The sequence below is a fragment of the Rissa tridactyla genome, chromosome 10 (genome assembly GCF_028500815.1).
Source record: "Rissa tridactyla isolate bRisTri1 chromosome 10, bRisTri1.patW.cur.20221130, whole genome shotgun sequence".
Lineage (NCBI taxonomy): Eukaryota > Metazoa > Chordata > Aves > Charadriiformes > Laridae > Rissa > Rissa tridactyla.
In genome coordinates, this window is record NC_071475.1 from 17723277 (window position 1) to 17742950 (window position 19674).

At 37.9% G+C, this 19674-nt stretch overlaps 1 protein-coding gene across 5 annotated transcripts in view; it reads left to right on the forward strand.

Moving 5' to 3' along the window:
* NISCH (nischarin) overlaps positions 1 to 18963 on the forward strand; it is a 32715-nt gene extending 13752 nt beyond the window's left edge. Inside the window, exons 6-21 of one of the 5 annotated variants that reach the window (XM_054216169.1) lie at positions 321 to 416; positions 1891 to 1986; positions 2558 to 2710; positions 3979 to 4047; positions 4488 to 4673; positions 4878 to 5006; positions 5442 to 5555; positions 6384 to 6492; positions 10042 to 10163; positions 11052 to 11107; positions 11613 to 12926; positions 13341 to 13515; positions 14654 to 14807; positions 15391 to 15519; positions 16203 to 16364; positions 17558 to 18963. In XM_054216169.1, coding sequence (XP_054072144.1) covers positions 321 to 416; positions 1891 to 1986; positions 2558 to 2710; positions 3979 to 4047; positions 4488 to 4673; positions 4878 to 5006; positions 5442 to 5555; positions 6384 to 6492; positions 10042 to 10163; positions 11052 to 11107; positions 11613 to 12926; positions 13341 to 13515; positions 14654 to 14807; positions 15391 to 15519; positions 16203 to 16364; positions 17558 to 18186 — 3693 coding nt within the window. In that variant the 3' untranslated portion in view covers positions 18187 to 18963. The other 4 variants (XM_054216170.1, XM_054216171.1, XM_054216172.1 and 1 more) reach the window with 4 other exon arrangements.
* Positions 18964 to 19674: the final 711 nt, after the last annotated feature.

Here is a 19674-nt window from a genome sequence, read left to right on the forward strand (position 1 = left end):
TGTTCAGCTGAGAATGAAGCCTTGGTCAGTCTTGCCTATGGTATCTGTTTTGCATGCCTCGTGTGCTACAAAACACAAGCACAAGGTGGCAGTTCAAGTTCAGTGCACTTAGCTGGACCAACTAACTTTTTTTGCTGAAGAGTTAATCTGCAAGTTTCATGAATCATTCCATACTTGAAAAATTGGTTGAAACTTTGGCTGTCTTTCCAAGACAGCCAAACGGCACTACTGTATTTGTGCTGTTGCCTGCATAAGACTATCAAAAATGCGGACAAGTTGGATTATGTGCACTAACTCTGTTCGTAAATGTTGATTGCTAGGTCACTGGAACAGGGGGACCTTTTGGAACCAGTAACATTCAGGAGCATCTCTTGCCCTTTGATCTGTCAATTTTCAAATCGCTTCATCAAATAGAGGTATGACTGAGTGCTCATAATTTTATAGAGGCTCTGCAAATGCCAGGTCTGCTCTCAGTATAGGTGATTGTATGCTTTGATTTGGTGCTCTGTGTGTCTTTACAATAAAGTGGTTTCCAGCATATACAAGCATGCCGTGAAGATCTAACAAATGAGTTAAAATGGTATCTCCTATTACAAAGTACTTTTCATTTGTAAAGCGCCAAATATTTGTGATAATGTCCTGACGTTAAATTTGCTTGCGAAAGTACACTTTTGGATATAGTGGTTGTTGCTTGATGTTTTGCAGAATTTTTTCGTTGATCTGCTTTCAGTATAAATGACAGGGTTTCTAGAAGACGTTGTTCAATGAGTATTTTGCAAAATACTTTTCAAACCACTTCAGATCTTTCCAGAGAGAGAATATCCAATTGCGTCTACTGTTGATGGGTGTAGTACCTTTTCTAGTACATGAATGCTGTTGTCTCATTGATATGAGAGACTGAGTTGGTTAAGAACTGAAGTGGATTCCTGAAGTCAGTGATTTATTGACATTTTATTGTCGGAAAGAAACTACAGCAGTCTGAATAGTAGAAGAGAGTCTAACATACTGCAGAGAGGATATTGCAGAACAGTATCAATTTTCCTCTTTCCTGTGAGCATGGATAGTTTCAGGTGTAGCTTTGCTTAATGTGGGGAGAAAATAAAAGGTTTTTGGTCTTGAAGACTTTAGTAATTGTTCATGAAAAGTTTTGGATTGACTGGCACCAGATTGACCTTTCCACCCAGTAGTGAACACTGTCCAAAAATTAACAGTGGTAATTTGGAAAGAATTTTTTCAAGGGTGGCAGGAGCTCGCTCTCTATTTAGTGTGGTTTCCCTAGTATGCCAGCAAATGATCCAGTTGTAGTGGTTGCACAATGTGTGCGACCCTCTACAGAGGAGGACCTGGTTGATGGACAGAGGCTGCAGCAGACCTTTGATGGCTTTGTTCCAAGTCGAGCTACAGAAAAAAGACTTTGTAATCTTAAACTTAATCTGTGTAATTAGCTCACTAGCATGTTAAATGATTAGATTAGTATCTTCACTTCCTAGGCATGTATTTTTTCTTATTATTATTCACACGTGATACCTAAATAAACATGTCTGCAGGTAGTCATAGTTTGAGATACCTCTCTTTTTGGTAGCAGTAAAATACTGTGCCCTATTAAACTACTTGAAGAATACATGAGGCAGAAAGTCAATGGAGAAGAAGCTTTGTTCAAATAAATGTTTGAATTTTACTTTTCTATAGTAATGTCTCTAATTTCTTGCTTTGGCTTTACCAAATGTTGGTATTTCTGACCTGATAATCTCAGGAGATTTTAAGGGAATGGTGTAACTGCTTTCCACATTGGTAGAGAATCTGCTATTGAAGCTTTTAGCTGCTGCTTCTGTGTCTCATATTTGTCTGTTCTAGCATTTCTAACTTTGTAACATTATGTTTTTTAAATAGATCAGTCATTGTGGGGGAAAGCTTATCAAAGGGCTGACTTCATCAAAACATACTCTGGCCACAATGAGTATTCGATTTTCGGCAACATCAATGAAGGTAAGAGTGAGTTCCTACTTCTGGTGAGTGTTTAAAGCATGTGCAAAAATAACATGCACATTGTGGAAATATCCATTTGGAGTCCATGTCCTTTTCTGTACTGCCTGTTGTAGGTTCTGCTTTTAGAACCATGGAACTGAAAGGGTTTGCTAAGCTTTCAGAATCTTAGCTTTAAGTGGAGAAGTGTTTACATGTGTCCCTTCACAGGGACATTTCTGATGCTTTTATTGGAATGTATGCTTCTGGTATTCATCCAGAACTGGATGTGTATGTCTTATTCTTTTCTCTGGGCTTTGATTTGGCAAGGGATGTCTAGTAGGGTAATTTTCACAGTCTCTCTGTTGTTCTACCACATTCTCCAATTTGGATTGGCTGCAAGTGTTGGAACTCCCTCCCTATAGATCTAAAATAATTCTGACCCACTCAGCTCACATTAAGACATACAACTTAAATCTGGGTGATCATAAAGCTTAAAGATCTCCCTTACATAACGTTGTTTGGATTGTTTTCAAAACTATTAGCTTTTACTGAAGACATGAGCATGATATTTTAGTGTGCTTGTCTTAAATAGGAAATCCTAGTGCCTGAGGCCTCTGAGTTTGACCAGTGGGAGCCAGAGGGTGCAACTTCGAGTTGTCCAGTGACAGCAGTTATCCCAACATGGAGAACTTTAACAACTTTGGATATGAGTCACAATAGCATCTCTCAAATTGATGATTCAGTGGTAAGAAATATTTTTTCATTTGTGAAAAAAGTATGATTGATCTTCTGTAGCACATTACACAGCAGGAATTTTGTATTTGCTTTATATATCTTTTTTTTCTGAAAGATTTTAGTCTGCACTTTTTTTATGTTGATTAGCTACCCAAGTTAATGTTTAGGAGAATTTTTTTTTCCTTTTACTACTTTGGTATTTTCCTTGCTAAAGGAGAAAAGTTTGTCATTCTGTGCTCTGTAAGCAACACTTCCATGAATACGGACTTTTTGAAATATGCTTTACTGTTTGCATAGTCCTTAGGCCACTTACAAAGGTTTTTTTAAAAAATAACAAAACATGTCTTGGGCTCAACTTTGGAGTGTTATCAAGGCTGAAACTTCCTGCATATTGAAAAACCTGTGGTTTGCTGGCAGCCTTCTTGACATCAAAACAGCATGAAGAGCATGGAAACAAAATTTGGAGTATTTTGCCAGTACCTTAGAATTAAATTTTGTAAATCAGTTATTAAAAAAAATAATTAACATTCATCACAAGGACATGTGTCAAATACTAATGTAATTTTTTGCTTTAACTACTCTTGTGAAGCAGGAAATAGTTATGTCTGTAGAGATCATGGACTTGGATCACAGTTTTCTTGTTAAGGATTTTCTTGTCGTGTAGATTTATGAGTTCTTCAGGTCTGAGTCCAGGCCTAAACTACAAAGCAAATCATTGGTGAGATTACAGTCAAAATATAGCAGATGAAAATACATTGGTGTCAAAATTCAGCATCAAATTCAAGGTTTGAGTCTTCCAAAAATAAAACGCTTTCTGTGTTAAAGTGCATTTTTGAGAGGTTTGTGTGACCTTGTAATGCTTGGCTAGTATAATCAAATAGTGTAATCAAAACACAGAAACAAATCATTGATCTTCTGGTTTTTGGTACCATTGTCTTTATCCAGGTTTCTGTGTAACATAGATATGCTTGTTGGATAAGATGGAAACATCTATTAATGATCTTAATCTACAGTTAATGGGGCTAAACTGGGAGCAGCTTCAGTGAGAAACCAGGTTTCAAATCAAAACTTAACCCTACTCCTCAGAGTAAGAGCAAGATTCAACTCTCTTGTTGCACTAGGTGATATGGAATGCTTTAATACCAAAAGCTGAGAGGAGAGACTGTGCATTGGATGATACCTTTGCTTTGCTCGTTGATTAGCTGTTAGTGAAGGAAGTATGGACTGATTTAAAAGCTAAAATGCATTCAATGCATACATTTTTTTCTCCTCTTCTAGAAATTAATTCCGAAGATTGAATTCCTGGATTTGAGTCACAATGGGGTGTCTCTGGTAGAAAATTTACAGGTAAATGATGCTTTCGAAGGTGACTTTTTTTTTTAGAACACAGATTTTATTGCGTCAGAAGTTTGTTGCTCATCTTCCTCATGGAAGCCCAAATAGCTTATCCTTCATAACAGCAAGTACTCTTTTAACAGTGCATTTCTTACTTGCTCTGGATATTTTAATTTCTTTGCCAATATCGACATATAACAGCTAGTTCTTAACTAAATTAATTCACTGCCAGCTGTTATCTGTGTGTTTGTAAAAATGCAGTTGAGGAAGTTCCCTTTCTACAAACTTGAACCCATGTAATGAATAATTTCATGTCATGTTTTTCATGCTAGGCAGTGTCCAGCATGAAAACACAGTTGCACAAAAAAATGAGCAAGCCATAATACAATGTCTTTGATATTGCTCAATTTTAATTAATTGGTGTATGATGTGGATTTTCTCTGCTTTTGTAGCATCTCTACAACCTTGTTCACCTGGACTTATCCTACAACAAGCTTACATCACTAGAAGGTGTTCACACAAAACTGGGAAACATCAAAACTCTGAATTTAGCAGGAAATCAGCTGGAAAGGCTGTGTGGTCTTAACAAACTGTACTCATTAGTCAACTTGGATCTGAGCAACAACAAAATAGAACAGGTAACTTGATTTTCAGGGTCAAATTCAATTGTGCTTCAGATCACAGGCAACTTCTTTTAGTGGGTGAAACCGCAAATAAATAAAAGTGGATGTATATAATTGTATTGTCATTGTATGTATGTAATTTATGCAAGAAATGCTCAGTCTGTATGCTTATTTTCATTTAGCCAATCTGTATTCATCCTTTTATTCAAAAACTTTCAGATTGATGAAGTGAAAAATATAGGAAACCTCCCATGCTTAGAAAAGGTGGTTTTATCCAGCAATCCATTGAGCATCATCCCTGATTACCGGACCAAAGTACTTGCTCAGTTTGGGGACAGGGCCTCAGAGGTAAGCCACAGTGCACTTCTTCCTTTGAAACTCGCATTTGAAAAAATCTTTTTCAAAGCCTGGGTGAGGAAAATAGTGTGAATGTTCTAAAAACCTGATGAGTTTTTAGTTTGCGTTGGAGAAGGTCTGTAGAGAATGAAACCATGTTAACATTATTCAACTATGCTTCTGGATCTAAATTAAAGTTTACCGTGTCTTCAGGGGGTAACAGTATGTTAATACTGAAACACAGTTGTGCTAGAAGGGTGTTAAGCTTCCCAAGCATTTGAGTTTGCATTAAATTTGTATCATGTTAGAGCAAGGTCTAATGTGATAATGGTTACAAAGATGCACATGGTTTGCATTAAGCTAATTTTTTATTATTACATTAATAAAAATAAGTTGCAGAGCTGCCTGTTTTCAATATTTTTAGATGTTTTAACTTTCTTTTTTTAGGTCTGTTTGGATAATATTGGTACCACAGAAAAGGAACTAGACACTGTGGAAGTGCTAAAAGCTATTCAAAAAGCAAAGGAGGTGAAATACAAGCTGAGCAACTCTGATAAAAAGGTGAGTCTGGTGCTGTGAGAGGAGTAGAATGTGCTGTGTGCAAAAAAAAAAAAAGCTTACAAATACTTCCACAAGTATTCTAAGCGGAATTCATTAAACTTTCCTTGGCATTAAAGTTTTTATGCTTTCTTTGTGCTTTAATGTGGTGCGAACTTTTAACGTTGCTTCTTTTTCCTAATTAGTTTTCAGTGTAATTTCAGTAATTGTCAGACTCCCTTTTTATGTTGGCTTGGGAGAGAGGAAACGGGAGGAAAAGATAAAATGACTTAATGGTGTACACAATGAATATGCAGTTGACCTTAACAACCATATTTTACATCTTATACAAGTACTGCAGAGGTGTGACTTCACCGCTTGTGTTGCGGAGTACTGAAATGACTTTCACAAACTTTCTTCTTGTGGGTGTTTAGCAGTGGAAAAGAATCAGAAATCTGAATGCTCCTTGCCTTCTCTTACGTGTATCTGTGTGCCGTGTAGTTGGTTAGTCTTGCTTTGGTAATAAACTTACTATCAGAACCTGTTCTGTCCCTACAGTGTAGAAATCCTGTTTTCATTTTTTTGTGGCTGTGAAACTTGCTGCTAGTTTTGTGCATACAGTGATTAGTCAGTGATCAGAATGACTTCTGTAAATGAATACTTAGTGGAATTTCACTTAGAGTGAAAGTAGAAACTTCGGAGGATCCCCACCCACCCCTGCAAAAAAAAAGCTGGCACTATCTTGCCTTTTACTAAAACTGAGAAAGCTTGTGTAGACTTATTTTAGTTCAGGATCTAATGTGTCCTATGTATTTAGTTTTTTCTTTAATCACTGCATACTTTCTTTATTAGATCAGTGAGGACTCCAGGCTCACTGCCGCCAGCTCCAAATCAAACTGTTCTTCTCTTACTGTTCGTCCTTCCTCTCCCTCTCTGCCTCGTCCTGTCAGCTCCAGCCAAGGTAATCATGTATGTATCGTGCTGCTGGGCTGAGCCTCTTGGTTCTGCTTTTCTAAGCTGCATTGATATACATGAATATTATGTGCATGGATAATAGGGCATATCAAGACAAAGCAGTAAGATCTGGTGGTATTGGCTTAGAAAGTGGAAGTTGTATGTGAATCAGCAAAACTGACCTGTTGTTCACCGTAGCGTTAATTAATTGTAGTGGAAGTTTGGGTACAGGACTACTTTTACTGCATCATCCTGCAGAAATCACCAGCAGAGGACTATGTATCTTTTCTTAGTTTAGACACATGCCTTATGGAAAACCATGGCATGTAGAGACACGTTTTGCAATTACTTTTCTGCCTGTTCTTCGTCTGCAAAATGTGAGGTCAAGCAGCATCTGTTCCATTTTTACTCTTTTGCAAGAGCTGCATTTCCATCAAACCAAAAGGAAGATAGAAAAAGGAGAGGAGTAAAAGGCAGTTGTGGGATTAGTGTTCTGTCTGAGTCTGTGATTTCTGCACACCTGTTGTGCTCTACAGCACCTGCTAACCTTACCTGAAAATTACTTTTACTGTGTGTCTGAAATAAGCATGCTTGTTGCATTAGGAATATATAAGAATGGCTTATCTTTCATCTTTTGTGGGAGAGCCCGTAAGACTGACTTACAGGAATACTCATTTGTGACTGAGAAGAGATGAAGATGCTCTTTTTTTCTGCTTTGAAAACTTAAAGTGCAGTAGGTCATGAATAGTGGGAGAAGGCTTTATAACCAATTAAAAGAGCAGGGATTATATTCTCAATAATTTCGGGTGGAATACATTACTCTTAATAAATTGGTGGACGGAGGAGAATAACATGCCTGAAAAGCTTGATCTTTGTAAAAAGTCCGTTGCTGTGATTTCTGCAAAATCAATAGAGGTGTCTTAGTTCACTCTATAAAAATGAAATTGTTCTGACAGTGTTTGATTAAAGGACAGGCAAGTTACAGACTTAGTTGCTGTTTATGTACTTCATTTGCCTTTGTAGCCCTTCTAGTTGGCTTTTCATCTGCAGATAAAATGCCAGTTTTTCCAAAATGAAGTCAATGCTTGCTTTAAAGTATTAAGCATTTAAGGTATGAGATTGAGACAGTTTGTCTATATAACAACCTGCATCTTTATACAGGACTAGGTGTAAAAATGCATGCCAGCAATCACTGTGACTGTTTAAAAGTTATTTGTCACTAGTCTTTTTCTATTACAGTAAATGTTTTGAAGCAAATGAGTCTTGGGAGGAAAAATATATCTAGATCTTTCTTTCTGAAGTACTTGGGAGTTTTATAGAATTATAGAATAGTTTGTGTTGGAAGGGGACCTTTAAAGGTCATCTAGTCCAACCCCCCTGCAATGAGCAGGGACATCTTCAACTAGACCAGGTTGCTCAGAGCCCCATCCAACCTGAATGTAAATGTTTCCAGGGATGGGACATCTACCACCTCTCTGGGCAACCTATACGTGTTTCACCACCCTCGTTGTAAAAAAAAAAAAAAAAAAAAAATCCTTCCTTTATATCTACTCCAAATCTACCCTCTTTCACTTTAAAACCATTACCCCTTGTTCTGTTGCAACAGGCCCTCTTAAAAAGTTTGTCCCTATCTTTCTTATAAGTTCCTTTTAAGTACTGGAAGGCCACAATGAGGTCTCCCTCAAGCCTTCTCTTCTCCAGGCTGAACAACCCCAACTCTCTCAGCCTGTCCTCATAGGAGAGGTGCTCCAGCCCTCTCATCATTTTCTGTGGCCTCCTCTGGACCCACTCCAACAGGTCCATGTCTTTCCTGTGCTGAGAGCTCCAGAGCTGAACACAGTACTCCAGGTGGGGTCTCACCAGAGCAGAGTAGAGGGGCAGAATCACCTCCCTCAGCTGCTGGCCATGCTTCTTTTGTTGCAGCCCAGGATATGGTTGGCTTTCTGGGCTGTGAGCGCATATTGTTGGCTCATGTCCAGCTTTTCATCCACCAGTACCCCCAAGTCCTTCTCAGGGCTGCTCTCAATCCCTTCATCCCCCAGCCTATATTGATATTGGGGGTTGCCCTGACCCAGGTGCAGGACCCTGCACTTGGCCTTGTTGAACCTCGTGAGGCTCACATGGGCCCACTTCTCAAGCTTGTCCAGGTCCATCTGGATGGCATCTTGTCCCTTATAGAAAGACTGGTATAAGAGTCAAGGTTTATTTACTTCAGTCCTTTTTCACAAGGTTCCTTTAGTAGAGTCTTGGGGAAGGCTTTTGTAAATAGCAGGAAAATTAGTACTAGGGCAGACTATTTTTCAGGTTTAACAATAGAAATTGATTATTTGCTACATATCTGTCTATCAGAGATTGATTTCAAAATACTGATTTTGAGAAATATATTTTTAAAAATGGAATTAGCTAGGTAGTTAGTTTCACTGTTAGACCTTAAATCATGAATAATGGAATTAATTTCCTGATATGCTATTTCTATGAATTGTTTTCTCTGCAGTTTTTCTGGACACCATCTGTTTCCGTAACATATTATTCATATTAAGTGTCACTGGCAAATGGCTTATGGAAAAAGATTAAATATTTATATAGGAAACAGAAAGATAAAAATAATGCTGTCATGGTCTGTTTTTCCTGTCAATTTGAGTTTCCTTCTTGCTAACACAGTATTTTGTTCAAGTAGTAAATACCTCTTGTGTTTCCTCTGACTATGAGATGGTTTGATGTAATCTACTAAACTTTATCATCAATCCAGAAAGATACATGCAGGAGTTTCTGTGCTGAAGCCAGAAGCGTATCCACACTGTAATTCTGTTGTTCATTTGTGCATTTATATACTTGAGCTCCCTGGCTGGCTCAGTGGTAATGCTGTGAAAATTGATTTGCTCTGCTGCATCAGTGCGATGCTGTGAAATATCAAAGAGGCAAAAAGTCAAATGTCCCTGAGAATGTTGGTTTATATCCACTCGTGATAAGTTTTTACTGCTGATTCAGCTTTGAACCCTTCAAAAAGATTCTGAATAAGGTGAGATAATTGTCTTGAATGGTATTTGAGGGACCAGACCTTCTGAGTCTGGTTAAAGGTTTTACACAGATATTATACTACTTCACTTGAAGACTACAGAAATTTGAGAGAATGCTACAAAGCTTACAAAGAGTGCTCTGCTGGATTTTTCCCAGACTGGCAATGTTTTGGTAAAAGTAAGGGTTAGTATTAACAAAACTGACTAGGTATGTTAAAATTAAACCATGTGATGTTAAAATTAAATCATGTGAAGAACTCTTACACCAGATGTTGAGATTTAAATGGTTAGCTTGAAAAACAAGCTTAAATGGCCTTTAGTGCAACTTTCAGTGCTGTTAAAGGTACTTCAGTAATCAGGCTAAAATTCTGCCTGCTTTTGTTTTGTCCTGGCTATTATGTGTAGATACCCTTTAGCTTTAATGATTTATGATCAGATCTTGGTTATACCATTTTAAATCCACTTGTTTGGCAGATACTATTAGACATTCATTTAGGTTTTGCTTCAGTGATTTTAAGAGCTGTTTATATTTGTTCTAGAAATAATTTGTGAAGAAACAGTCCTAGCCAGCAGTTTTTTGCAATCCAGTGGTTCGACTCCTACAGACCATACAGTTCCCCAGAGATGCTTTGAAATACCAGACTCCAGATGTAAAAATCAGGTAATTGCCATCCTTCTGGCTATTTTATGGTATTTTTAAGTGGTTTTGCAAGCTTATTTCTGATATTAGATGTCTGTTACGATAGTAATCCGTAGCAAAGTTTTTTTTGATTCTCAGAGCTGTTGTAAGGGAGAAGGAGGTAGCCCCAAGTTTGAGTGAAGGGGTTGGTCTGCCTTGTAAATTAAATGCAAAATTTAAGTTTACTAGAGTTACAGAGAATTGTTGTCACTATGTCATGACTTTGAGAAGTTTTCCCAGTATTAGTATCACATCATTTGATATCCACTTAGATACTGAGTGTAAGACTTCTGTCTTACCTTATTACAATATCAGTTTTTGAAAAGCGGTTCTCTTGCTAGTAGAGTGGAAGAACCTTCTCCCTGTCAATAAGTAACGGGCTTAATTTGTCTCCTTCAAACTCCTGCTGCTTGATAACTTCTGTACTGTGATTTCATTTGTTGTGTTGGAAACACTTCATATGTATGGCTTCAAGGAATGAGACGGCAAGACTTGGGGGAATCTCTTCCTTTGCTACCAGTGTAGTTGGTCTTTGTCAAGTTCCTCTACCTTTTTGGCTCACTTTACTTCAGTAAAAATTTGTAGTGTGCTGAAATGTCCATGGGTCACAGGTTGGATCTGTTCTCAAGTCAGCAGCAGTTTCTTCTTTTCCTGCATTAATAGACTGCTCAACCTAAAGTAAACAGGTAGTGTTTCTGGCTCCTTAAAGAATAGCTGTTCAGCTGCTCAGGAGTACAACAGTCAGGACTTCGCAGTCAGTTGACTAGTTTTAAAAAGCAGCTGCCAACATTAACTTTGCTTTTCATGTATGCTGAAGTCTGACAGCAGCTGTAAGTAGTTGACAGCTTCCTGATGTTTTCTTCTCCTTAGGCACCTGTGCCTCTACTGGATTCATGCAAAAAGTATGGAAGTGGTCATCATATGTGGTAAGCTAGATATACAAGTTCTGGTTTAAATCCTCATTATCTTTTGGGTAGTAACAGTGGATGCTGCATTTTTAAACCTGGCCTTTAAGCAGTACAGTCTCTTTGTATGCTGCCTCTGTTCAGTTGTTTTTTTGAACCAAAATCAATTTCATGGTGTGAAGTGTTTTTAACCTTTGAACCCTGGAATGCAGTTGGTAGTTTCAAAACCAGCAGTAGCTGTATTGTAAAGTCCTTTAATGCACAGTGACATGCTTATTGGGGTTGGGAAGTGGAAGATGAGTTAAACATTTTAGGTTTTACTTTCTATAGCATTACATGCTACCAGCCTTTAAAATCAATAGCTGTGTGTGCACTATGAAGATGTTTTACAAAATTACAATGACTTAAGTGTAGTAACAAGAGTAAACCTCAAACTTCTGAGAAGCAGCACCATGACTTGTAGGTAGCTACGTCTGATTTTTAAATTCAGTTTTGTACTTACTGTGGCTTGTTTTCTCTTTTGAAGTTTGAATCGTTCAGAAGAACACTGTGTGGTGCCTGACCCCTGTAACACCATCATCTTGCCTTTTAATTGTATGTCATACACTGCCACAAACCAAGATTTTATCCAGCACCTTTCTGCCTTGATAGTGCAGACTGTGCAGAGATCGCCCCCCTCCTTTACAGAGAATAAAGGAAGCCCTCCCGGTGATTCCAGAACCACAGACAAAGAAGATGGATATTTTGAAATGGGACTTAATGAAGGAGATCAGACTTTTGAGTTCAGCACTCCTTCAGATACTCAGTCATCTGACAACATAGCAGTCGAGAGTGTTGACATAGTCAAAATTCTCTGGAGTTTTTCTATTCACATTCATAACGGACTCAGGCAGTTTGCTTCCTGTTTGGTTTTGACTGATGACATGCTAGCTGTGTTTGAGATTCCTCATCAGGAATTGAGAGGAAATTGCCAGCACATCTCTTCTGCCTTGAAATTAACGCTGTGTTTTCCGTATACTGATCTAACAGAATTTGGCTTTCTTCTGCCAGAAATCTGTTTAACCCTGAAGCTGAAAAACAGTGAAAACTACTTGTTTATTGTTTCAGACTCCCAGAATCTTCAAGACTTTTATTCTTGTTTACACGCATGTTGCTCTCAACACTACACATCAGTGTTACCAAGCTCCACATTGTACTGTGGAAAAGCAAACCTCCAAGAGTTTCTCTGTGAGCTTATGGAATTGAATTGCATTTCAGCAGAAGATGTTGAAATAAAAGGTTGTTTCCCAACCTATCTTGTTTGTGGGAATAAAACCAGTGTTCAGAAAATCTTGCATCCACCAGAGTCAGCTGGCAATAACAAAGAACGGTCAAAAAATGTTTTGTGTTCTGCACTTTATTCTTCAGTGTATAAATCTTCTGACCAGGGTCCCTGTGTGGTTCATCCGTGTTGGATATTTCTGACACCCCAGTATTTGTACATAGTAAAGGTGGATTTCAGTTTACTGCCAGGTAAATGGGTAGGCACAGAAGACTTGGAAAGTGTATTTAAGCTGAATAGGATTCCGTTAGCATCACTTGTGTTGCATCCAACTCATGGTTCCACCCAGCAGAAGGGTTCATTTTCGGATGGGCACGTGTTGGAGTTGCTCGTTGGATACAGAATTGTTACAGCAGTGTTTGTTCTACCTCATGAGAAATTCCACTTCCTAAGAATCTACGGTCTTTTAAGGACACTCCTGCAGGATGTTAAGACTATTATTATTTTCAAAGCTGCAAACAAGCCAGATGCTGTAAGAAATCATGTTGTGGAGGCAGACAGACATGGTCAGTCAGCAAGGTAACAATTCCCATAAAGGTCTGTTGCATGGTGCTGAAGTGAATGTGGCCTAGCCCAGTGTGTTTACAGTTGTCATTGGTTTTGGCCTGTAGTATTGATGAACTACTTTTTCATTCTGGTATGATGTGCGAATGGTTATCCTGGGCTGTACCTGTCTAACTTGTTTTGTTTGTTTTATGGTTGCAGCATAAAATGTATTGTGGAAGGAGACTTTCTATTTCATGTGATTACAGGCTGAGGTCGTGGCAGATTGATGGCTATGCTCAAGAGAAATCATTTGAAGTAAACTATTAAGAATAGAAGTTGTCCACCCATTCCTAATTTCTGAATGAACTATACAGTATTAATTTTTGTAGGGGAAGAGCTGTGTATTTCCTTAAATTTGATTTAATGGGTTTTCTGGATCTCTTCTAGCTTTTGCAAGCCTCATCTGACACTGTCATCTTTATATCCATCTGAATTTCTTATGCAGAAGATAACAGAAGATAACCAGATTCCTGTTCACCTTCGTGTTTCTGTGTCTCTGCAGTATGTGGCTGGGCTGAAAGGAAATGCCCTAGTTGAGTTTTTCCATGGCAACATTGCAGAGGTATTATGTCTAGCCCAGGTGTATAAAAAGATGCCATGTGGCCTTTCAGTACTATACAATATTTTTAAAAGAACTTTCCTGATCAAACTTAAGAGTTAGGCTCTGTGAAACCTGGAAGCGTTTTGGATAAAAGCCTGTTTGCATTACTCCATTTTGGCTTCCCCGCTACCGTGATTGGTATCCTGCCAGGATATATTTTGGCTTCGGGAGCCTTGATGCAAAACAGCAGAGTACATTTGTGTATCGCTTGAAGATATGATTACTCCAAGAATGTGCTCTTTTTTCTTTAAAGTAGCAAAAAGAAAGAAAATTAGTGGAGTTGGAATTATATTGTGACGATATGAGCAGATAAACCTCATTTCTGAATAACATATTTATAGTCTGTGGGGAATGTGAAATTTAAAAGCACAAATCTTATCTTTAAATTCATGATGCGACTTTTTCAGTGATTAAATCATTGTGGTCTGAGTACAAATGTCAGTTGAAAAGCTTATTGAGTAATAGAGACATTTTTTATTCCCTTACCTCACTTCAGATCTTTTAAGTAAGCACAAGTTATAAGTTGTGCTTTTCTTTTTACACCAGGAGAAGCTGATAAAGAAAGGTCACTAATTTGAGGATTCACAGTGAGCTCATCAAGCTAGAAGCTGGGAAGATGCCTAGTTGGAAGAGTGGTTGTAGCAGCAAGCTGTGCTTCTGTCCTCTCTCTTAAGGATCTTTGAATCCAGCCCCTCAGTAGCATCTGAAGGCTCAATAGACTTTTTGAGGCTTGGGAGGCACTGCTCATCTGTTGATTAAAATTTTGCCTGCAGTGTTTGTTCTAGAAAGTCTTTGTTGTGCACTAGATGTTTTTTTCTAGAAACTAGAAAGTTTTGGTCAGAAAACAAGGAATAATTAGACCATGACAGAATTTCTTACATTAAACACAAGACATTTTCAGTAGACTGCTATTGTGTTTGCATCAAAGCTGCTGCGTTTAGCGGCTGTGAGGTGAACTTCTGCGCTTTGTCTATAGCTGTTCAGGTGCTTCAGATTTTGAAATTGTCTTTCTAGTAGTCTAAAGTTGCCACTAAGGCGATGAAACTGTCTGAAATATCAAAGTGTGCAAGTGATTTAGGAAATACAATTTACATCTTAGGTGGAAAACGAAGAGTTGAGACATCTTATGTGGTCTTCAGTTCTGTTTTACAAGACTCCCAATGTGGAAGTGATGGCTTGTGTGCTTCTGTCAACAAAAGCTATTTACTTTCTGTTGGATGATTCTTTCATTCATGCTGATGAGCACCAGTCAGGTAAGATAGTTATTTTGATCCTTAATAAGGCTACCAAGTTAATGCATGTCTGTGTGTTTGTCTTCAGTTTAAGTACCAGTTTTCGTTGATACTCTTACTTGGACTTCCTAGTTGAGGGAGACAATGGGACTGTTTGCTCTATGCAAAGTACTTGTATGAGGCTTTTATGTTCAAAAAACAGGGTCTTGAGTCATGGCTGCTTCACAAACAGACCCTTCCATGTGCCATTGTATCCATGCTTTTCTCAGGTGTCATTTCATATAGTCCCTAGCTGCTTCACCTGGGCAGCTGAAGGCCCTTTCATAACCAAAATGGTAAATAAAGGGTCATGAAAATCATAGTGTACATTCAATTCATGCAAGCAGTTTGTTAATGCATGTGCTGATTTAAATCTGTGATGTGACAGCTACTTCAAGAAATGCTGTTAACAAGGAGATTTGGTTGTATTTGTTGATCGAGAAATTATTAGCCAGTATTCCCACCTTCTTACTAATTTCTTCCTTCAAGTGTGATATAGGTATAATGGAAAGAAGAATCTGTTCTTTTTCTTTTGACTTTTTTCTCATATATCCTTTTCCAACAGATTTTTGGAACAAAGAAAACTCAGATTGTGAAAATAGTTCTTTCCACCTCTCTTGCTGCTTTGTGCTAAAACTTAACGACCTGCAGTCAGTAAATGTTGGCCTGTTTGACCAATACTTCCGAATTACTGGTGAGTACATCTTGTGCTTTAAGTTTTTTCCAGTTCTATTTTGTCTTTTTAGTTTTGTCTTAGATGGATTCCTGTCTTTATTTTATTAGTGAGATGGAAGAGTAAATTATTTTGTTACTACTTTTTCCTTAAAAGAAATTAAGTTACTGTAACCCTGGTGGTGCTGTACTAGTAGGCTGATAATATTGTCTTGCAGTATCTTGTAATTGAGGTAACTGGGAAGCTTATTATCAATGAATTAATTGGCCCCAAAAGTGCTCTTAAAAATTCTACTGTCTTAATGACACATAAAAAGGGAAATCTAAAGTCTTGCTGTTCTGAAGCTTTGGCTTGCAAAAAAAGAGTATGTAACAAGTTCACAAAGAAAACTGAGGGCAGTTTTTTCTGTAAGATAAATTGTGATGATAAGAAGATAATAAGGTTGAACTACAGCAATAGTAGAACAGTTAAATCTTAAGTATACATCACACTTTAAATCAAGAGAAATTATATTCTTTATTTTTGTGGGATTTTTAAGGATTCTGTTTTCCAAGGATTTAGAAGCTTTCTGAATAATGATGCATGTTTTCAGGAGAAATAATCCTTGTGAGAAATCTTTTTTTGGTGACAGCTGCATGTTGGTTGGAGAAATAATAATGCCACATACAGATTTGTGAGTGGTCTACATTCTGTCTTTTCTTCAGGACACTCTGCAGATCATATAGTCACCTGCCTGACAAGAGACAGTTACAACACTCACACCTTCATACAGCAGCTTATGGCAGTTCTGTCACTGCTTGCACGCACACCTTCACCTGAACCAGTAGATAAAGACTTCTACTCTGAATTTGGGAGTAAGAACACGGGTGAGTGGTCTTCTCTACATGTTGTGAGTTATTTAGGCATCAAACTTAGAACATCATCTAAAGTGTACTGATTAAAAACTCTTTTGAGGGAAATTTATGCATCAGTTGTTTCCTATTTGATACCTTAACCAAACTCCATGACTTTATTTTATATGTGCCTTATCTGAACAAAATTGTTAAATATAAAGCCTTGCACATACGAAGTTAGTGATGGCTTCTTGAGTCCAGCAGAAACAGCACTTCCTATACAGTATTTTCAGGTGCGTACTAGTGTAGCTCCCACTGCAAGTTTCAGCCTAACCTGTAAAGACTTGTAGGTTAAAAAACAGTGTAGGGAACAAAGTCCTCGCTTGCTCAAATAAAAGAATCCTGTCATTCTTGAGAATGTAGTGAAAACTAGACTTTTTAAGGTTTGTTAGGTTCGATTCCAATATCAGGTGAAACTTTTTTGATTAGAATTCTGAAGGAAGTTGAAGGCACAAAATGAAATCGCATTTTCCTGAAGAATAGTCCTTATTGTTACTGTTACAAGGAGAAGCTGCCTAAACCCAGAAAATGCAAGGTTTTGAAAATGCAACCAATTGATTTATGTGAAAAAAAGCAGGCATGCTTCCTTCAAGCTTTGGTATGTTGTATTTCAACACTTACAGGAAGTAGGGCACTGCAGTGTCACCTCCTGCCACTCCAGAACATAGCATGGAGTACTCATCCAGTTGGGATATAAAAGTAATTTGTGTAGAGTCATCTTTTTCTTTGTTTTAATTCCTGCTTTTTCTTTCTGCTTAGAAGCAGGGATTTTGTTTGTGTTCAGAGGTCTGATAATGCTCTCAGTGAGTTCGGGAGTGGGGAGTGGGAAGGAGGCAGAGGAGGTCAGCTGGTAGGGAGGTGGATAATCTCTGACATGAGAATCCAGCTGTATTTCCTTTAACCTCTTCTGCCATTGCCCTGAACTAGTTATGTGGTTAGAAATTTGCAGAAAACTATGTTGGTAATGCAAGAGAGACTCCAGTAGAGATCTGCAATCTAAATAAAATTATTCTAATATTGTCTACAGGTAAAGCCGTATATGAATAGATACAAAACCTGAATTCTTCCAGCTGCAGTCAAATGTCAAAGGTTGTTGCTTATCCTAATGCATTAAGAAAGTATTGCGTAGTACTAAATGGAAGTATAATTATGTATGTTTCTTGCAGGAAAAATGGAGAATTATGAACTGATTCACTCTAGCAGAGTAAAATTTATTTATCCAAATGAAGAGGAAATTGGGGACCTTGCTTTTCTAGTGGCAGAGAAGATGGATGGTTTGACTAATCTTCAGTCCCTCAACATCCTTCTGTATGTGTTGGCATTTCAAGTAAATCATGTTGAAGGATCTGCCCAAAACACTAGTTCGCTTCAACCTAAAACACTTATATTAACCAGCTCTGATTTGTTCCTCTTTGATGAAGATTATATCAGTTACCCACTACCTGAATTTGCGAAGGAACCACCAAAGAGAGATAAGTATCAGCTTGTAGATGGAAGACGAATCCGGGATTTAGATAGAGTACTGATGGGTTATCAAACATATCCGCAGGCCCTTACGTTTGTGTTTGATGATGTTCAGAATCAGGATCTGATGCAGAATTTAACACTGGATCACTTTGGAGAAACCGATAGTGCCCCAAAGGGAAATGCTAAACAAGAAGGCAGCAGGAGCAGAGAGATCCAGTGGTACATCTTTATCCCAAGTGCAGAAAGCAGGGAGAAATTAATTTCATTACTTGCAAGACAGTGGGAGATCTTGTGTGGTAGGGAACTGCCTTTGGAACTCACTGGGTAATTATTGCACAGCTAAGTGATTTCAGTGTCTGTTATAAGGTAAAGCGCAGTGTTTAAATAGGTAGCGCCTGTCAAGTTCTGTTTTTTTTTTTTTTTTTTCAATAAGGAGCTGACCTGGACTCCCTTGCTCCCTAGTGCACTGAACATTTAATAGTACATAGAAATATTCTGAAGTGTTAACTGGGGACTGAACTTCTTGTAAATTCTATTTTTTATGCAATAGTATATAGTAAAAAAAAATCATGAGACATCCTGGGAAACTGTATGGAAAAATTAAGGAGTCAACACTAGATATGCTGTCGTCTAGGGCTGTTAAGGTTTCCGCTATTTTTCTGTATATATCAGTCTTGCTGTTCTATACAAATTCTAATGTGTAAATAAGGGTAAATGCTCGTGTATGTTCAAGTGCAATGTTCTTTGTATGAGAAGTATTTTGGGTATGCTGCTAATGCTTATTATTTAATGATCGTAGTTTTACATATGTTTTCATTTGGAGCCAAATGTAATTATTTGCTGCCAATCATGAATTTAGCAGTAAAATTTGAGCCGCAAGCAGGTGACGTTTTCATATGAAATTTGTTTCCTGGGCATTCTTTTTCCTTACCCTAGGATAAAGAATAATTGCCTGTTAAAGATCCACTCAGTGTCATCTTGAAAGTGGAAGTACCAAACATGGGTATGTGAGCATTTTGTCAGCAGATAATGAATTTGTATCTCTGAACACAAAGTCTTTCTTTTGCCTATTTTGTCAATACAAATAAAGTGTAATTTGACAGTTTTCTTTTGGCCTTGTCTTTATTCATTTATCTTGTGTTTGCAGGATACAGTATCAGCAGCACATACGTTCCTAGAGTGTATTGTAAGGTATGAAATATGCAGCAAGATGAAAGAAGAAAATAGTTTATTCTACTATAGTGGGTTTGTACTGGTCCAGAAACAGAGCTGAGTCATGGAAACTGAGGATCTGCAGCTTCTAAACACAACTTAAGGAGGATCTATTTCAAGTGCTTTTGCTTCATCAGATATTAAAGAATTGCTTTCCAAGTTGTCATCTTTAACTTGAATAGTTTTAGTCTATCCCACGACAGTAAAATCCCTACTTGCTATTATGAAGACAAATACTGAGACTTTGAAAAATACTATTCTATGTCCACTGAGATTAAGAAGGGAAGGACTGTTTTGATACATATGTGCCAGCTGCTGTGGCTTAAAACTGATGCTCTTTAAAAACAAATAGAAAATTTTAAGTTGGAGGAGACATCTGGAGGTCTAACAGTCGAGCTCAGAACAGGACAAACTTTAAGCAGGAAGCTCAGGGCCTAGTCCAAACAAGTTCTGAGTTTTCTCCAAGAATGTCAAGTCCACAGTGGCACTGGGAATGTGGTGGTTCCGCGGAGTATTTTTCCATGATGATGAGGAGTTTGTGCTTTTTGGGCTCCACAAGCCAGGAATGTTGCAGTCAGTGCAAGGACGACAGACACAGGCAGCC